General features: G+C 44.8%; 2 protein-coding genes across 2 annotated transcripts in view; one reads left to right on the top strand and one right to left on the bottom strand.

The window, feature by feature from the left end:
- Nucleotides 1-13698, top strand: part of COL9A3 (collagen type IX alpha 3 chain) — a 33202-nt gene extending 19504 nt beyond the window's left edge. The window contains exons 20-32 of the mRNA XM_010396847.4: nucleotides 648-692; nucleotides 1545-1598; nucleotides 1950-2003; nucleotides 4152-4205; nucleotides 5112-5183; nucleotides 8174-8209; nucleotides 9560-9604; nucleotides 9830-9862; nucleotides 10239-10385; nucleotides 10745-10799; nucleotides 11486-11668; nucleotides 11922-11999; nucleotides 12692-13698. Coding sequence (XP_010395149.2) covers nucleotides 648-692; nucleotides 1545-1598; nucleotides 1950-2003; nucleotides 4152-4205; nucleotides 5112-5183; nucleotides 8174-8209; nucleotides 9560-9604; nucleotides 9830-9862; nucleotides 10239-10385; nucleotides 10745-10799; nucleotides 11486-11668; nucleotides 11922-11999; nucleotides 12692-12867 — 1032 coding nt within the window. The 3' untranslated portion in view covers nucleotides 12868-13698. The remainder of the gene's footprint in view (nucleotides 1-647; nucleotides 693-1544; nucleotides 1599-1949; nucleotides 2004-4151; nucleotides 4206-5111; nucleotides 5184-8173; nucleotides 8210-9559; nucleotides 9605-9829; nucleotides 9863-10238; nucleotides 10386-10744; nucleotides 10800-11485; nucleotides 11669-11921; nucleotides 12000-12691) is intronic.
- TCFL5 (transcription factor like 5) lies at nucleotides 12520-19372 on the bottom strand. Its single transcript, XM_010396846.4, has 6 exons — nucleotides 18464-19372; nucleotides 17575-17761; nucleotides 16837-16996; nucleotides 15876-16116; nucleotides 15318-15459; nucleotides 12520-14803 (listed from the first exon to the last, which is right to left on the bottom strand). The coding sequence occupies exons 1-6, from the start codon at nucleotides 19192-19194 to the stop codon at nucleotides 14690-14692; spliced, it is 1575 nt and encodes a 524-aa protein (XP_010395148.1). The 5' UTR covers nucleotides 19195-19372; the 3' UTR covers nucleotides 12520-14689.
- Between the last annotated feature and the right edge of the window lie 862 nt (nucleotides 19373-20234).

Raw genomic sequence — 20234 nt, 5'->3', positions numbered from 1 at the left:
TCCTTCCTGGGCACAGGGGAGGGTCATTCTGGGGGTTGTTTCGCAAGGGGCTCTAGTTAAGCCAAGAAGAAATGCATTTTTCCCACCATGCCAGACAGAACTGGAGAACACCTGGAGCAGCACCACACAGTATTTCCCTGGCTGTTGGCCTCTCTGACTCTTTAAAATCTAAACTTGAGAGGGATTTTCTCTTTCACATCCCACTGATGTACATCCCTTAAGCAGGGAGGTAAGATCTGGGATATAATACCCTGAGCTCTGTCCCTGCCTTACTCCAGTGTTTATTGGCAAAATGTTTCATCTCTCCGGTCTTCCAGCTGTTTAAAAGAGATAAAGTATTCCTTTCTTCCTGTATTACAGAATATTTTGAACACCCCTGGAGAGAGGTTTCTGCTGTGCAAAATGTGGCTGCTGCTGGTCTATTTGTATATTCCTGCTCTTTGCTCTCATGCCCAGGATTAGTGTTCATGGAGCTACAAGGGCAGCAAGAGAGACATTGAAGTCATAATTTTCGCAGTGAAAGCTGCAGAAGTCTAAACCCTCCATTGCTTCAAGCAAAGGTCACTCCTTGTGTGTCAAATCAGACCAGAATAACAAATTTAATCACTTCACTTCTTCTGACATTGCTTTAATATAATTTTTTTCAGGGACTGCCCGGAAGAGCGGGTATTAAAGGTTCAAAGGGTGAACCAGTAAGTGAATCTCTCTAACGATGGGGTCTGGTGGGGAAACTGGTCACAGCAAGACTTTTTAGCCTTGGGAAATGAGGAGGACTTACCCCAAAGTGATGGTTTCTGTATTTCTGCTGGGCCTGAGGAGCTGGAATTAGGTAAAATAACTGGGCTGGAAGCTGGTTCAGGAAAGACACAGCAGATACACAGGAGAGTCATCAGTGGTTTAGTAAACCTCATCCTTTTGCCAAAGTCACAGGAGGAGGCTTCATCTTTGGGAATCAAAAGCTGAGCACCTGCAAGCAGGAGCAGGATTATCTCATCTTGCCTTCTGCAGATTTTCCCTCAGCTCAGGAGAAAAACTTTCATGGAGCTTTAGATTGACACTCACCTGTGAGATAAAAGAAAACCTCAGGCAGACCAAAGCAGTCCAGCACAAAGCTGTTCTGAGAGGTTTTTTTTTTCCCTGTCCATCTCCTTTATGAATTCTTCCCTCTGCACCTGCATCATTATTGCTGCTAATCCTCAGGGAGGAGAGCACACACTGCAGGAAGGTGGTGCAGGAATCTGCTCCTGACATGAAGGTGATGCAGGAGTGAATGGGATGGGGCGTCCTGGCATCCCTGTCTCATGTGGGACATGGGGACACGGCCCTGGGGCTGGCAGCCCTCCCTGGTCACTGGTTCCAGGACAGGGCGTGCAGCTCACCTGTTCTCTGGTGCTGAGAGTTTTGCCTTAAAACTGTGAAAGTTTAAAGCTGTTTTTATTTCCTGATCCAGGTTATAGCTCCCTCCTCCTTTTGTTGCTTCAGGTAGGACAGAAATGACTCCCTGAAGTGATACCCTAACTGAGTGTTTGCTTTGTGCTCTGCAGGGCAGCCCTGGAGAGATGGGAGAGGCAGGTCCCTCTGGAGAGCCAGGCATCCCTGTAAGTGTCCCACATTTACACTTGGGCTCTGCTGGGTGAGTTTTGAACCAAACTGGGGAGCTGGAGCTCACGTGCTGCTTCCTTGCACAAATAAAGCTTCCAGTGATGCAGCACCTGCAATCCCATGGGATTCCATGCTTTCCACACTGGTGTGGAGCTCCCCAGGGAGCACTGAGCTGTCTGGGCAGGGTGCTGGGCACAGGTACTGGGCAAAACCCACCAGCTGTGGGCTGGCAGATGGGCAGGAGTTTGGGACTGAGCAGCCTGGGATCCAGGAATGTGTCCCAGCGGGATGGGAAGGGTGGATTTGTGGCTCCTAAATATCACAGCTGACTTTGGTGTCCCTGCCAGGGCGATGTTGGCGTTCCTGGTGAGAGAGGTCTGCCAGGACCCAGAGGAGCAACTGTAAGTACAGAGCTGCCTGTAAACCAGAGAGGTGCCAAAATAGGGTTTGTGTGGGGGTATCACTCTCTGGCTACACTAAAAGGCCACTTTCTCTCTCAGTGTTGTCTCTGGGGAGCTTTGGCAGCAGAGAATTCCTCCCCCAAGCTGGGTCAGATCCTGTTCTCACTGACAGCTCCATGCAAATGCCAAGTGATCCCTCCCATTTTGCTTGGCAGAGCAAACTGCAGCTGTCCAGGAGGTTTGTGGAACTGCCACAGTCTGGCAGGAGGGACTGGACAGTCATTAAATAGGAATAAGAAGGTTCTGCCTGTGCTGAAGTGAGGCATAGTGAAGCAGAGCTCCTGGGAAGCCGTTGCAATGGACTTTGCCACCAGCACATGACACCTGAAATCCTCCCCAGTCCTGTATCCCTTTCCTTGGAGCAGTGGAGAGTGATTCCCTGCAAAGCCTGAAGCCATGCTTACAACGAAACTGGGAATAACTGCATGGCTCCGTGCTGTGTCCCTGCTCCATAGCAGAGATGATAACAAATAGTTATCATCTAATAACTGTATAGATAACAAATATAGAGATGATAACAAATAATATAAGGAGGGTAAAACTCTAATTCTGATCCCACTACTAAAAATTCTTGGGTACCTTTTTCATCTTGTCACTCCCCAGCCAGTGCTGTTGTTGGGGTAGGATCTGATCTTCTAGTGGTTTTGTTGGGTTTTTTTTCCTTTCCTTTTCTTTTTTTTTTTTTTTTCCCCCATCTTAATCTCATTTTGAAATCCAGGAGCCTACAGCAAGTCTAATATGATTTCCGGTATGTGCCACTTGGAAGAAATTGAACTGCATGATTTATTGTTTGTGAGCAGCTGCTGCTTAAACTCCCAAGGAGAGGGAAATCAGCTTTAGAAATAAACTGTATTAATAATGTTTGCTTTTATGTCTGCAATTTCTCATCAAAGTAGCTGGCCTCACAAAAGGTACCACATTACTGCAGCCAAAAAGCAAAAGCAGCTGAGCTAATTGTGTTGGTGCAGAGTTTTGACAGGGGTGCAGTAGCAGCTGAACCCGTGGTTATGTCTAACCTGGGTTTCTCATTTCTGATTTGTTTTATTAGAATCATAATTTATTAGTTAAGACTGGGCTGTTCCAATAGAAGTGCAGGATTTTTCCAGTGTTAAGGCTGTTTGGCTCAAAACAATTTGGGGTTTTTTTAGCTCTGAGTATCAAGGGTTTCTCAGAGCCTCTCAGGTCCCTCCAGCTCCCATCACCAGCTCAGCAGAGTCATTTTTGGTGCAATTTAACTCAACTTTCTTAGAGCTCTGTATTTTTAATTCTCAAAGTTCCTTACTGAATTACAAGCAGAAAACAAAAGTGGAAGCAGTAACCATGAAAATTCCCGAGCAGTTGTTCAGCTTTTTGAGGATGCTGCTGCTTCATTTCAGTGGCCAGTTTGAGGCCTATTTGTGTCCCTGAATGCTCCACCCAGGAGGGATGGCAGTGAAAGGAGCCAAAGCTGCAGCCCTGCCTCGTGACAGAAGCTTGCTGAAGGCATCTATTTCAAGAAGACAGTTTACAAAATAGGATTTAAATGCCTAAATTACTTAGGGTTTTTTCTTTTTTTCACCCAAGATCTTTATTGGATATGTGATTTTTCTCAGGAGAAAGCAATAGGGACTCCTAATGGTAATGCTCATGTTCTGTCTGGTGAGCTCTTAAAAGCCTCTGCTCTGACAGCATAAACTGCTGCCTTTTTCTACATTGCTGGAACCAAGGATGTCCAAGCAAATGGATGCAATTGCCATTTTTCATTTCCAAGGGCCTGCAGCACATGTTTTGCAGTAGTTTCCTGCAATCAATTAAAAGCATAATGTTGGGATAGCAGATCCCTCTAATGGATGTTGTCTATGCTCTATCACGCTGCCAATCTTTGCTGTCCCTGATCTTTTCTACTCATGAGCATGGTATGTTCTTAAGCACTGATTATACAAATGAGCCTTTCTGTTAATAACAATGCTGTTAGCAAAGCTCAGCAAACACCAGACACAACTTTGCAGCACAGAACTGCACATTCCCTCTCTCTGCCAGTTCAATGACACAAGTGACTTACCTGACCCTAAATTTTCTCCTTACCAAAGCTGATCTTTCTCTTTCCAGGGACCACTCGGCCTCCAAGGCCCCATAGGAGCCCGTGGTGTCCGAGGTTTCCAGGTCAGTGCTGAGAGGGGTGATTATGGGCATTGTGTTTTGGCAGATCAGTGTTCTCTGCACACCTCTGGCCAGACAGTTGGGTGATGGCAATGAGGGAAAGGAAGAAATGTCTTTCCATTTGCCAGAACCAATGCAACACCTTCATTACCACAGGATGGTAGAAAGAGCACAAAGCCAGATAAGCTGCCTGCAGGTGCAATTTATATTTAGTGTTTGTTTGCAAAGGGCAGGATTGAGTTTTGAGCCTGTTCTCTGCACAGGGCGCCCAGAGAAGCTGTGGCTGCCCCATCCCTGGAAGTGTCCAAGGCCAGGTTGGATGGGGCCCTGATCACCCTGGTCAGGTGGAAGGTGTCCCAGCCCATGGTAGGGGGTGGAACAAGATGATGTTTAAGTTCCCTTCCAACCCAAATTGTTTTATGATTTTTTGAGTTTCGTAGGGACACCTCAATTTCTCCTTGATCTGGACCACTCTCAGCCTGTATGTCTTCAGTGAACTCCTCCTCCCTTTTGCTGCACTGGGGACTCCAGTATTTCTCCCTCCCTTCTCCAAGGGAATGGGACCTCCACTCCCCACTGACACTGGCTGAGGGGAGCATCACTTGGTGGGATCACAGATGTTGAAGGTTTATTAATTTTAAGAGGTTTATTAATGAAAGACCCAGGCCAAAGGTTGGAGCACCTTGGCATGTGCCTGACCTTGGCTGTGGGCCAGGACAGAAGCTGGAATGAGCTGTACCAACCAGCACAAGTGCTCCCCAGGTCCTGGAGGGGAAGGGAGAGAGATCATCCAAGACAAATAACCTTTCTGAACACATTATGGAGGCTGGTGAACTCTCAGGGTGTTGAAGGGTGCAGGGTTTCCTGGCACTGTAAGCTGTAGCTTGGTTTTTGTTGTTTCCCCAACAGGGGCCCAAAGGTGCCAGTGGTGAGCCTGGCCTTCCTGGCCCGACTGGGATCCGTGGAGAGACAGGTGACAGGGTAAGGACAAGACATCTGTGACTAATTCCTGTTTGGGATGGGAATTTAGAGGATAACAGGAGCCCAAAACCTGGTGTAGCTGATGTGTGTGTGTTGGGTGTCCTGCACACCCTGAGGCTGCCCAAGTCTGACCCTAGGGTGGGGAGCAGGACTTGTGCATCCTGTCCCCTCTGTTCCTGGTTTCTGTGTCACTTCAGAAACTCCCACTATTTTCAGACAGGGTGGATTGTTTAAAAGAAACTTCCAGGCCCTATCCTAGCCAGAATAGAGGGTGTTTGGGATTTTTCCCTGCTCCTTACACTGATTCCACCAAAGCCTGACTCCCCAGGAGCACAGGAGAGCTGATTCATTAATTTTTGTTACTCAGATGCTTGATTAGACTCTCTGTTTTTTTTTTTAATTACAGTTTTATCAGTGACTTTTCTCTCTGAACAGCAGCACACCTGGCCATCCCACCTCACAATAAATGTGACTTTTTATTTAAATTAGTTCATTCTCATTGAAAAGAAGCCAGCAGGGCAAATGGAACAGCATTTGCTGGGGGCTTGCAGGAGAACAGGAGCCGTGTGTTCACCAGCTCCCTCCTCCCCAGATTTAAGGTGAAAGTTTTTTAAAAAAATCTTTAAGTTGCTGTCTGTGTAAGGAACGGCAGCAGCACCACGGGGGTTCCACAATGGCCCTTCTGTGCTGGCTCCAGGCAGGTTTAAAAAAGCCTCTTGGAGTGACTGTGAGCTGAAAGTGTGAAACAGGAGGGTTATTGTGGAGCTGTGGGGCTCTGACTCCATTCAGGCCTTTGCTGTGGTGAAAAATGTGCATTCAGAGGGGAAGAGGCCCCTGCATGAAGCACCCAGGGAGCTGCTCCAAGCAGAAGGAGGGAAAACGTTACGCTTGAAGCAATAAAAAATAATCTAGGTTTTATTTCTGGCTCTGAAGTTCAGTGTAGTTACTCTAAGATGTGATTGTTGATTGTTCAGAATGAGAGGGAATGGCCTCAAGCTGCACCAGGGGAGGGTCAGATTAGATATTAGGATTTTTTTTTCACAGAAAGGGTTGTTAAAGCATTGGAACAGGCTGCCCATGGAAGTGGTGGAGTCACCATCCCTGGAAGTGTTCAAACAACGCGTGGATGTGACATTTGGGGACGTGGTTTAGTGGTGACCGTGGTGGTGCTGGGTTTGACCCTAAACCCTCAGATTGTGTTTTTATAGCCTAAACAAACATCCTGTGCTGCTGGGGGTGGTGGCAGCTGCTGGGGACACACAAAGAACCCTGAGATCTGCCCTGGGCTTGCTTTACTGCTGGTCGTGGCGTGGATAAAGAGCAGAACTGCACACACAGGATCGATGCAATTACCCTGTCCCAGCTGCAGCCAAGTCATCAAACTCTCTCGAAATCAATTGAGGCTTTTCTGTGAAAAAAGAAAAATCCCCCATGCCTGAGCTAACAGGTACTGACAGGCTTTTTCACAGTCCTTGGACTGACTGTGGCCAGGAACATAAACCAGCATTTCACTAAATGTGTTTGCTGGCATGAAAAATACGAGTGGTTTAGTGCATTTGACTGAAAGATATAAAATAGCATTGAAATAAAATACATCAACCGTCTTGCTGGAGTGGGATATGGGGAGGGGAAGGATTGGACTGTTGTTGCTGACTGAGGTAGCAATAGACAAATATTTTTCCTAAGGATTTTTATTATGATCAAGTTCCTGAGGATTCTGGATGCCAGCAGCCACCTGGGGTATATAGGGCTCCCTACTGAAGCACTAAATACTTGGCCAAAAATACGAGTTTTGTTTAACTGATCAGATGAAACACGTGTCAAGGCATGGGGCTGGCAGTCCTAAACTCCTTGTTCCTGCTGCTAGGAATTACCACTGCAGTGAATTATAGTTTTGAATGGAAATCCTCTGGGCTAAGCTTGTCTTTGAGGGAATGTTCCTTGCAGAACTTGGTCTTTGGTGACTGAACTGTGTTTTATTGTCATAAACTTCCATGGAGCCTTGAGACTCTGTGAAGTCAGAGGTATAAACTTAGATGAAAATGTTCAGAAAGGAATATATTGCTTTTGCCATAAGCAAACATAAAATGAGTGTTATAAGCCGTTTTAGCCACTCTTGCATTTCTACATTCCATTGTCTGTTTTTCTGAGTTATTTTTCATTAATAGAAATCCCCCTTCTTTTTAACTTAGTGCTTGACTTGAGCAAAATAACATGTCCTTGTTCCATGTGTTTGTCCTCCTCAAGAATTCTGTTCTGCTGAGCCATCTCTAGATCTAGTTAATAAAAAAAAGATCAGTTTGCAGATGCCAGATTGATGAGAGTGCTGTAGAAATCCTGCTTGAAGGGTAAAATGGTTGAATTTCTCATGTAGATTTTGCAGTAGAGAAAAAAATCAGGGGCTCTCCCGAACTCCTTGTTGGCTCTGCTCTATGGAACAGAAAAGTCACAAATAGGGCTGAAAATGTCTCATGTTCTCTCTGTGAATGTAAGGTAGATAAAGATGGAATGATTTTTCAAATTGCCTGGATTATTCCTGGGGTGATAATCAGTTCATCATCTCAATCTATTTTATTCCTATGGCCATGTTGTTCCATCAATCTTTAAATCAGGAGCACCTCATTCTAAGTCCTAGGAAAACTGACAGTCTAATAAAGCCTTGAAAAAGCATCTTGGCTTTTTGCCCTTGTGGTATGAAAATATTCTTGTTGGTTTTATACCATGAATAAATCCAAGCTCCTCCTCACATCACAGGCTGAGAAATTGTCCCACAACACAAACCAGGGACTGTGGAGAGTGTCACAGAGCTAGCAGGGGTGCTTAAATCCCTTCATATTTCTAGGAAGTGTGAATGAGATTTGTACCCTCTTACTTGGCAGCTGGGAGACTGATTCCTGACCCCTTGCTGAGTGAGTGTCTGACCTCACCAGGAATTCACCGGAAAGTTACAGTTTGAGCTCATTTGCCTTCTTTCTCTGACTTATTTTCAGGGTCCTCTTGGTGTTCCTGGTCCCAAGGGGAACCAGGTAAGTGGTAGCTTTCATGCTGTTGTCAGCAGAGGCATTTAAACCAAACCTCAGGCACAGCCTTTGACAGCACAAATGGCTTTTTCTCCCTCAAATGAAAATATTCTCCAGCAGAAACCAAAATCCTCTTTGGTCCAACATTCCCTGCATTGGCACAGGTGTTGTCTGTTCTAATGGAGACTTGTGAAAATGCTGTGATACAAACACCAGGCCCTCGCTGTCAGTTTTGTGGCCACAAGGATCTGTGCAGGAGCTCCTCACATCAAATTCCTCACCCAAGTTAAGTTTAGAAGTGCAGCTTTTCCTCACCTTCATGTGCCTGATGAAGGATATTTCACCCTAACCTCGAAGCTTAGCACACTAATGAACTAGTTTAATCTTTTCCTTTTTGCTGCTCGACTTCCATGGTTGGTTTAATCTCAGCAATGAGCTTTTGGGCCAGTTTTCATCAAATATATGGCTTTTATTAACGCATGACTGTGTTCTTGCAGAAAATGAGGCTTTCCTAGCAAGCCTTCCTGGTTTGGTTTATCAGTATCAGCATGGTCTCTGTTTTGTTGCTAAGGGGAAAGACCAACCTGATCTCTGCTTGTCTTGGAATAACTTCCTCTGGAAAGCCATGGAGTCACCGTAACAATGTTCATTATGTGCTGTAATTACAGTGTGATGAGCCAGCTCTGCCTTGGGCGGGACAGCAATTGCAGAGATTTGTGTCACCCCAGCCATGCTCAGATTGCTCAGGCAGCTGCTGGCTGGAGGTGATCAGCAGTGATGCTCCCTGGCCTGGCTGGTACAATGGATGTCACCAGAGCTTCAGCCACTCTTGCATTCCTGTCCCCAAGAGTGGAAAGGGATGTTCCTCACCAAGTGATGGATCACTGCAGTTTGAGGGTGGGATGAAGCTGTTGTTCCTGGGACCCTGCTCAGGAAGCCAAGAGAGCAGGGACACTCAACATTTGGCTGTGGCTGCACACCCACATTTTCTGTGAGACACAGAGCAGGGGGACCTGAAATTTAGATTCTGTGCTTGAGGAATGCCAGTGCCAGCCTGTGGATGTCTTTCATGGCCGACCCATCAGGGGTCTCATCTGTGTGAATTCAGCCTTTCAGCGAGGTCCCAGTTTGTTGCAAAGGGCACCCAGTTCTTGTGCCAGCTGCCTTGTGCCACCCGTGCCCTCATCAGCAGGGGAACAGCTTCTGTGGAGTTCAGCTTTGGGAAGAGAGAACTTCCTCCTGCTGGAGCAGCTGTGACTGCTGAGAGCCCCCAACTCCCTCAGGTTATCCAGGCCTCAGGGTGATCCTTGCTGTCAGCAATAGGTGGTGCAGTGTTAACTCTGGTCTCTCTCTCAGGGCATTGCTGGAGCAGACGGCCTTCCAGGTGACAAAGGAGAGCTGGTAGGTGTCCTTGAATTCAGTAGAGTTGACTTCTCAAATAACAGATGGGTCCAGAAAACCATGGATCACTATGGTCAGTCAGAATTAATCACCCAAAATCTCCAACCCTGCTGTGAAAAGAGGGCAACCCAAGCCTTGCACATGTCACAGCAGCTTGGGAAATTGGGTTTCAGATGTGCATTTTCTGAATGATTTTCGTTCTTATCTCCCTTTCCTTTCTTACAGGGTCCCTTTGGTCCCCCTGGCCAAAAAGGAGAGGTAAGTGTCAGACACTGGGGGCTCATGCCCCAAAGGATTTAGGAGTAAACATGACTATTGCATCTTTATATGATAAACTCTGCTCTGGTGTCATTCCCTAGAAGCAACCTTTCTTCACAATCATGCTATAAAATCTATGAGCAAAATGGGGGTTTGTGGCATTGAAAATATTGAAATATGTTTGATAATTCTGCTGCAACAAAGACTCCTCTTATCATGACCTATATATGCAAAAATACTCTTAGGATGTAAGAAATGTATATGATCACCCAGATCTGTTCAGGAAACCTGAATAAAGTCTTTAACCCCCAGGAGAAAAGAATGGACCATGTCTTCCATTTTAAGTGGTTTTGGGTTTTTTTATTCTTCACTGCAGCCAGGAAAAAGAGGAGAACTTGGTCCAAAAGGTGTCCAAGGACCTAATGGGACAGCTGGAGCACCAGGGATCCCAGGACATCCAGGACCCATGGGTCACCAAGGGGAGAGGGGTGTTCCTGGCATCACGGGAAAACCTGGACCTCCTGTAAGTGTCTGCTGCTTCTGTGGCACAGCCAGGGAGCCTGTGAAGTGAATAAATGGATCGTGGGCTTTGGGTGCTATCCAAAAAATAATCCTTGGATTTCAACAGGCAAAAATAAGGCAAAATAAACCCCAGATTAAATATCTGGCCTAACATTAAAATTAATCTCTGCCATTTGTACAGCAGAGTTCTGAGGGGAAGCTGTCACCTTTTGAAGAGGGGAAAGAACCTTCTGCTCTTCATGCAGGACCCTGTGCTGCTTCCCGAGCTCCTGGAAATGTGTTTTGTGTCCTGAAGCTCCTGCCAGGGCTGGTTACTGATAAGGATGTTTGTATAAAGACAAATTCTTCTGTTAATTGCAGGGCAAAGAGGCCAGTGAACAACACATCAGAGAACTCTGTGGGGAAATGATAAACGGTGAGTATTACTGAGAGAAAACGGACTTTAATTACCAGATGGGTAGATCCTGAGCATAAGACGGCTTCTGAGATTTGTTAATTTTCTGTCTTGATAAGAAAAATATACATTGACCTTTAACATAAGGAAATTATTCAGGTCACCTTGTTGGGGATGTCTTTCAGTGTTCTAAAATTAGTATTTTTAAATGATTCATCATGGCAATGGTCAAAATGCACTGAAAGCAGCTTTGATGCAAGTGTTGTGTTTGACCTCCTGCCCTAACCTGTGTAATTCTGAACTTCACCTCTCTTCAGTGCACCTCATTTCCTCGGAGCAAGGCCCCAGTGAGTGTCCTTCTTTCTTCAAAGTGACTGTTTTGCTTTTGGAGGTTATATTCCCCATTTGAGATGAGGTCAAACTCTGAAAGTTTGCTTCAGAAAGCTTGTTTTAATTATTTAAGTGTCATTTGTTAGAATACTTGACAGCCTTTAAAGTGGTTTTAGAAACAGGAATAATCAATGGCTTAAACCCCTGCAGATTTATGATTAAATCTCCCTCTGTAAAAATGGAAAAAAACCCCAGAAGCTACAGGTGAGCTGAAAGGACAGATTCAATGCTTCCTGCTGCCAGGAGCAATGGCAGGAAGTTCTCCCCGAGCAAAGAGTGCAAAAGTTGGAGATGCAGGTTCTAATTGTGTTTTTCAGAGCAAATTGCACAGTTGGCTGCTAACCTGAGGAAGCCCTTGGCTCCTGGAATGACGGGACGGCCTGGCCCAGCTGGGCCCCCAGGTCCTCCTGGAACCACGGGAAGTGTTGGGCATCCTGGTCCTCGTGGGCCCCCTGGATACAGAGGGCCAACAGGAGAGCTCGGTGATCCTGGACCCAGAGGCAAGTTAAGACTGAAACAATTTGCTTCTCTTCTTTGCCCACTGAAATAAATTCTGAACTTGTCCTGAATTCAGCACTGGGGAGAAGAGATCAGGCCTTGGTGGAGTTCTAGTGGGAGTTTAGGGGTCCCACGTAAGCAAAGATCCTCGCAGTGTCCAGAGGGGATTGGTAGCTTCTCTTGTTCTCTCCCTTCCTGTCCTTGGCTCCAGCTGCAGAGCACAGCTCACTGTGGAAATTGTGTTTGTGATTAAAGGTGACACTGGTGAAAAAGGAGATAAAGGACCTGTTGGCCAAGGTATCGATGGGCCTGATGGTGATCAAGGACTTCAGGGTAAGTGTGGGGAAATAATTTAATGCTCCATCATTGAAGTAAAGGCTGCGAGGAGGGACAGCTCTGCATGTTGGTGGCAGTAGATTATCAGGACTAATTTAAAGGTGTGTGACAACTCTGAGGCTCCCAGATTGAGGGAAAGGATAGTGCCTGCTTCCTGATGATTCCTTTATTAAAAGATTCAAGATTAATTTATGCAAATTAATTAATATCTATTAGAAACTTGGAAGAATATTCTTTATTTTGCTCACCTGTTAAAGCAGCTTTTCTAATTGGGATTACACCTGTACAATGACTAAACTGCAGGCACCAAAAGCAGGCTCCGCATGGACAGAATTTCATAAAGCCAGAATATTTATAACCATATTATCTTAAATTCTTCCACAAAGTTTATATCATAAAATTTTATAATATTTATACCCCATTGTCTCAGAATCTTCCATAAAATAATTGCATTAATCCATGTCAATAAACTGCTAACCCACGACACATTTTGGGATAAAAAATCCAAAGCACATACTCCAGATTCAGGGTAAATTTATTAAAAACACCTTGTACTCAACAGGCCATAACAAGTGTGATGTACAGACACTCAAAGTATATTAAGATCTCTAAAAGCAACACATATATACAGATATTAAAAAAGAAGAGATGGAAATATTTCATTTAATCTTTTCCCCTCTCTTCTTTAGGACCACCTGGTGTGCCTGGAATTACTAAAAACGGCCGTGATGGTGCTCAGGGTGAACCCGGGCTGCCAGGGGATCCTGGGACTCCTGGGACTATTGGGGCTCAGGGAACTCCAGGAATATGTGACACGTCGGCTTGCATGGGAGCTGTTGCAGCATCAACTTCCAAAAAATCATAAACCAACAGTACAAGAAGTGAAGAAGTGACTGAATATTTAAATAAACAGTGCATTGTAAGAAAACAGAATCCTTCTAGTGCTAAAAGGACAGATGCTCCTTCTATTCTATTAAGTGGAGACTTTGACACAGTTCTATGAAAAAGAAAGCATCAGATGAAAACTTTAATTAAAAGATGCTTTATGACTATCTTTTCCTCCCCCCAATTATTTTCCAGAATTTTTACTGCTAAACAACCTCACCTTTCCTTCTTCCCTTTGCTCAAGAGACCTGCAGGAGGAAGCATTGCTCCTTTTTACCATCACCCCCCCGTGTACTAAAGATCACGACTTTTTGCTAAGAAAGTTTGAGCCTTTTCCATTGAATTCCTTGGTGCTGCTCCCACTGACTTCAGTCCTGCAGGTTTGTGCACTCAGACACGTTGTTAAGGCACTCAGGCACCGAGCTGCCTCTTCCATCAGTGGAAATCAGGCATTTCAATATCCTGTATTTTGACCTTCTGGCCTAAGCAATGACCATTGCTTAAATCTGGGCTGCAAGTTAGAAACTTTCAGATTGCACCTCAAATATTTGCCAAGACTAGTAAACAATAATCCTCTTGCAAGAAAATTCTGCAAAAGGAGTAATGTAAATATTTTAATTTCCAGGGAAGAATTTTTGTATATTTCCATATGATAACAAAGGAAATGAAGTAACAGCATTTTCATGACCTCTACTTCAGCTATTTGCACAGTAATTGTGATGGAACCCCACCTAAGAAAGGATGCTCTTTTAAAGTCCAGCCAAAACCACCTGTACGAACTGTTGTAAAAATAAAAGGAGATTTTTTTTAACCTTTTCTTTGTGATGGTGTAAGTGTCATTATACAAATCAAATTAACTTGGCTAAACTCCATTTTCCACAACTGGTTTTACTAGGAGTGTTTGGACATAAATTGCTGCAAAATTGTTCTTACCCGTGATTTAAACCAGTATTAATTTTGGTAGAACTTTTCATACTTTAAAACTTGCTAGCATCATCTATTTAAAAAAATTAAAAACCACTCTCAGCTCACACACAGTTCTATTTCTGTCCTATATGCCAAAGCCTATGAATGAAGCATCATATTTCTCTTTAAATATAAAAATAGTTTGTGCATTTAAATATCTACTGTTTAAAATACACCACTTTTGGTCTAAAGTAACAACACAAGAACCTGTTGGACAGTTGTGTGGCAGACATTAAAAATAGTACTGAATTTTTAAATGCCAACACCATGGCACTACTCTTTGCAGCTAATTATATTAAATATGTATGCAAATGCAAAATTCATAATATGCACAGTTTAGAAACTATGCACTTGTCCAAATAACCAATACAATATTTACATTTTAAATGGAAAAATGGCCATTATAATATGGTAACTTTAGTTTCTTTTTACACTGGAAGAATGAGCTTGCATCAGTCCATTAAAATAACAGGCAGATAGATGTTCTTCAACTCTTCCAATCTGTACTGCATCATCTTTGAAAAATAAAGTAAATGCAAACAATTAAATAAGACCCCAAAGCAGAATGACAAGCAAATTTTGTATAACTAAAGGGTAAAAATACTTAGTCATGACATTTTCTTGTAGCTTCTGGTCCCAAAGCCGCTTGAACAGGGCACTGATTTCCATTGCTGGTAGTTAACTTCCATTTCCATTTGCAATAAAGAATATTTTCTTTAAATCTCTGTTTATATATATTTACAAGTTACACTTTCAAATTCCTAGTTAGCATGTAAATGGAAAGAATAAAACACAGTTTGGACTATAGTCACACAATTCAAGGTGAGCAGGTCAGGCTATTTGGTCTCCATAGCCGTGCGGTTTTCCGGTGCTGGACACATTACACATGAGTCTGGTCTTCCAATTTTTAGTCTCCTGCCTGTTTTACCACAGAACACAGTCTCAAATTCCTAAAAAAATCGAAATACAAAAAATAAATGTTATATTTAACGTAGATATTTACTTGAGATGCTTTTCTCATTAGTGCCTTCAGTAGGAAGGAAGAGGGGCTATACCAGCAGGTTTTCCAATACACACACTCTCCTAAAAATTCTTGGCAGAGCCAAATTTACTCTGGAGCTGCAAGTACTGCTGAGGAGGAGGGGAGGAATGATTGAAGATGACCTTAATTCTATATTGTTGTCCAAATAGGATCATGCTCAGGAATTGGGTAACTAAAAAAAAATTCATTTTGAAATCTGATTTGAAAACACTGACTGAGGACGGCCTGTCATTTCTCACTAGTGAACTCAACCAGCTAAAAGAAATAAAAAATAAAAATTTAAAGGAAGGTTCAAGGATATGATGGGTCCTTCACAAACAGCATCAAGCAGAAGCTTTGCATCTCAGTTATAAGCTATATTATGACAGCTTTAAAACATTTCCCCTTTTTATCAGGACCAAAAATGAAATGAGATTTTAAACCTGCTTCAGGGAGTCACCGTGCCTTTCCTGAATGTACTTGAGGAATGCAGTTGTCCACTGCAAAGTTGTTGCCTTGTCAGTGTCAATCGTGCAGAAGGGAACGAGGAGATTGAGCTCATCACAACAAACGCGGATCCTGCGCCTGCAGGCAAACACCCAACGTTATCAACCATGGGCCAGAGGGAAGGGAAACATACAGAAAACAGGAACACTACTCACATGTGCTACCAGCTGTGGACTTTGGGGACTTTTTGCTTGCTACAAGCTTTGTGTATTAGTTTTGTTACACACAAGTCACCTTATCTTTACAGAACGGGTGAAATGTTTTGAAATCTTTTTGTTTGTTTACAAAGTAAAAACACAAAGACAAGACAACCACAACAAAACATAGATATTTTTTTCCTCTAACAAACACAAAACCCTCACCTCTTGTACTGCTTTTTCTTGGAGCTAACACAAAATATGTCAAGTTTACATTTACTCTGGATAATCAGAGTATTGCAGCACCAGTATTTCAGGCTTCAAAACGTGCTTCATGGCCCCTACTCCCAGAATTACCTCCTGTCTCTCTCCAGGCGGTTGTGCCTTTCCCTTCTCTGGGCACTTCCATCCTGGGAACCACTTTGTACCTGCACACTGGAGCTGGACTGTGCTGACTGCCAGGGGCCCTGGGCAGCTGCAGTGCTCTGGTTGCTGTCCCGGGCATTCCGAATTTCACCGAGAGGTTTGCGATCCATGTTTGGATCCAACAGATTTATTCGGCTGCAACTTCTGTTTATGGCCTGCTTGCATAAGGTGTCTTGTTGGAAAAATAAAGATGAAAAGAATGACCTATTTATTACTCTCCCACTAACCTGAAAACAGTGATCATGGAAAGCTTTTTTGGAGCTTCATTTATGTGGAATAATCTTAGAAGCTTTACTGCCAGCCCACATTGATTCCTACAGCAAGACATGTCCTGCAGAAGGTCTAGGGCACTGCTTGCTATTCCAAAATCCACACAGCTTCTATTTTCTCAGAGAGCCCACTGAGATCATGCCTGCCCTTGGTGAGCACTTGAGGCAGCCCTTAAAATGTTCTTCAGTTTGATATTGACTGCATCTGCTCAATCAGCTTGGGGGTCAAAGAATGTACCCCTCTGCCATGGGGTTTGGTAGTGTTTGGTCAAAGGCTGGACTCAATGATCTTGGAGGTCTTTCCAACCTTAATGATTCTGTGATTCTAAAGAAAGCAGTCACTGACCCAAGACCCAGTTTTTCAAAGGTACTATGTAACCTCAAGCCTGCTCATTTCAAGACAGAAGTGCTAAACAATTTTGAAAGTATAGCTAAACTCATGGGTGTTGAACTTTTTTTGCAAAATCTAGCCCCATGTTGCCTATAGAGCATCACTGCCATAAAAACTTCACCTCCCACACTCACTAAAATCATATTAACTCCAGAAAAGACACAAATCCAGAAAAAAAATTAACATTTGACGACCAAGAGAAAACTAAGTGAGAAGACGATAAATGGTTTACCTCCAACTTTAATCCAAACTTCCTCGGGCAAAGCTTTATTTATAGCACCTACTGTCTGTTTTGTGGATTCAACTTCCTGATAGAGAAAAGGGAATGTCTTGGGTATCCCAAGGTCTTGATGTTTGGCAGCTTCCAAAATAGTGCAAGATGTTCCACAGGTCTGTGAAAACAAAAAGGAAATACTTACAGGACTATACACATTAAAACAAAAGAGACTATTTTGATATCTTTCTGTTAGCTTCTTAAATTGCTTTCTTAAATTACTTCTTCAGGCAGAATAAATCCCAAATACACACAACCATGAGGTTTTGACAGAGTGATGAATTTTGGGGATACCTCTGACATTTCTCAGTGCCATGCTATCACTTTTGCTTCAGAGGTTACTGCAAGTTGTGGAGGGGGAAATATCTTTATCATCAAAATGAATTAGAAAGAAAGGAACCACAGAAAATGGTACGGTGCCTCCTTCTTGTCTTGCACAGATGAAATTGATGATAAACTGATAAACCCTAGAAAAAAAGAAATCTAATGGCCTACTGCTCGCTACTGGGACACAGGTAATTACAAACGCCACAGAAGTGACTTGATTGTCTTAAAGATTAATAAATAAATTGCATTACAGATCATTCTGATCATCCCTATTCAAAACCCAGCCACACCCTACCACAAACCTCCAGAATTCTACTACACCTAGTAAGGTATTACTATCAGCATTGGAACTTGGCAGAGGAGAGTTACCTGTGCTTGGGAAGGATTAGCACCTCCAGCAGCAGAACATGCATTCATGGTAAAGAACGGGTAAGTAAATGGTAAGGAATGTGTGGCAGGTACAGCCTTATTTTTCCCTAGTGCAGCACACCTGTTCCCTTGCTGGTGAAGAGGAACACCCACCACTTCTGAGGGCTGGCGGATCAATGTCACTAAACTTTAAACAAAAACAAACAAACACAAAACATACCAGGCTGACTGCTTGAGAATGAGTGCAGAAAAAAAAGTACAGCTACAAATATTCTAGAAACTATCACCAAGAAACCACTTCCATTTACTGTAAACAGAAATCACTGTTATTGCCATATTGCCCACTTCAGGGACCAAATAAAAGAAAAGAAATATCAGCCAAGGAGGTATTTTATTCTGTGCAGTAACAAGGTGCTTCATGCCTCAATAAAACATTTTGTCAGCACATTAAGATAGGTACAGGGTTAGACTGTAAAACAATATTTTTGATCAAAGCTTTCCCCATAGTCAGGCCTCCACATTATAACCTGAATAAATTGTTATTATTATTATTACTATTATTATCAAAAATCTACTTTGCTTTTAGCAAACTGCATATTATAACTAGAAAATGTTCTCTCGCCTTTATTTACAGTACATGCTATCAAGAATAAAGTTGTAAAGTAATTAATTTTGGAACTCCATGCTGTACCATTTATGTAATAAACAGAGGGGCCTAAGCTGAGCTCAGTGGAGTCAAAGCCACGTTTTATGGCACAGTTTAACAAAGCCCAACCCATCCTTCTCATGTATTAAAACAACCACTATTCTTAGGTTTCACTTAGCAAATCACTTTTGAGCTACATGATACATAGTTTAACAACAGAAACTAGAAGTAATTGCAACACACTTGTTAAGAGTTACTCCAGATTCTTGGGGTTCTTGACATCTGGGGTTTTCTGTCGAGCTGCTGTTGAATCTGTCTTCCAACCGAGCTCTTACTGCAGGTTTAGATCTAACCTCTGGTGCCAGTGCCGAATTTTCAACAAATATGTTTTCCTTATTCTCCCCCAAGAAATTTTCACCCTGTTTAGCTTTTACTACACTGCATCCCGAGACTTCTACAGAGCTACTGTTGGGCGCTTTCTCTCTTTGGTTCGCAGGGAGGCTGGACTCGCTAAGTAACATCATCCTGAGCTCCTGCAAGTCAGCATAGCCCAGGTGTGGGTTAGAACTCGGCCAGTAGCTGTCACAAGGCAACCCTGACTGACAGGTAACTGGGCAGACCGACTGGTTCCCAGAGCTGTTGGATGAGCCCCCGTCCTGACTGGTGCTGGGGGAGGGCTGCTGCAGAGGGGCGTCTGCAGAGGGGCCAGGCGAGGAGAAAGCGCTGAGCCTGGCTTCCACTTCACCTTCGCTACTCTGCGCCTCCGTGTGTGAGCAAAGTATGTGCTGCAGCTGGGTGTACTCAATGTCCATCATCTCCACCAGGCTGGCCTCGGGGGTGGCGAAGCCAAGGTTTTGCTCACCAAAGGAACTGTCACTTGAGCCTCCAGGTCCGACAGCAACGGGAGCGGGGTCAGGAACACTAGCTGGGCTCTGAGGAATGGTCTGAGGCTCCTCGGGGGCTGATGCTGACATGGCTACAGCAAACCTAATCAGTTACCAATGTCCCTTTCAACAGAAAACCGTAAAACCTTCAACAATTGGCAGTACTATCCATTAAAAAAACCAAAAGGCAGAAAAAATTGCACTTAACACTGATTGGCGAGGTAACAGAGTGGGGACCAAGCTGCCGCTGGCGGGGTACCTGGCACCCTGACCATGTCTCCCCCCCCGCCAGGTGAGACCCTCCCTCCCCCTCCAGCACAGCTGCTCACGACAAACGGCCTTCACCTGTCCCCGCCCCGGCCTCGGCGGGGAGGCTGCGGGCACTCTGCGGCCTGACACCCCCCGAGACAGCGCCCGGACGGCGGCGGGGCAGCCCGAGCGGGCGGGAGCGGGGCCCCCGTGGCCGTGGGGAGCCGTGGGGAGCCGGGGCGGGCAGGCCCGGGCGGGGCGGGGGCAGCAGGGGACGCGCGGCCCCTCAGCCCGGCCGAGCGCTGCCGAGCGCGCCGCGCACCGCTGCCAACGGCCGCGCGTAACCGCCCCCCGCGCGCGGCACCGCCCGCGCCCCGCCCCGCCCTGAGGCGGAGCCGGCCCCGCCCCCGCCCCGCCCTCAGGGCTGAACATAACCCGGGAGGGAGCCCCGGCTGCCCAAAATCGGCGTTAGTCGGTTCGCATGGGGGTTGGGAGGAGATAAGGGAAGAGAGCTCGTGGCCGCAATGTGTATTTACAGATGTACTTCAGGTTCTGGACACACGGTGTACTGTTTTAGCTGATTTGCGGGGGTTGGCTGGGTACACGCTCTTATGCCAAATTTAAACTAATTAAACCTATTGGCTGCTGAGTTTAAGGCTAAGATCCGTCACTCGGCTTTGTCGGTAACGGAAAGCTCACAGAGAGCAACAGCCACGGCCCGGCTGCGCCACCTGCACCAAGAGCAACACCAGGGGCACGGAGGAGGCGAGCCAGGGCCGCTTGTGCAGGAAGGAAAAGGCAACGAAACCGCCTGGTTTAAAGGAAAAACCAGCTGGATTAACGGGAATCGCTTGTCATTCCCCACGGGGGCCCTGGGGCCG

This window comes from Corvus cornix, chromosome 20 (genome assembly GCF_000738735.6).
Source record: "Corvus cornix cornix isolate S_Up_H32 chromosome 20, ASM73873v5, whole genome shotgun sequence".
NCBI classification, from domain to species: domain Eukaryota; kingdom Metazoa; phylum Chordata; class Aves; order Passeriformes; family Corvidae; genus Corvus; species Corvus cornix.
The sequence above is the reverse complement of the archived record's forward strand: the minus strand, read 5'-3'. Positions and strand labels throughout refer to the sequence as shown.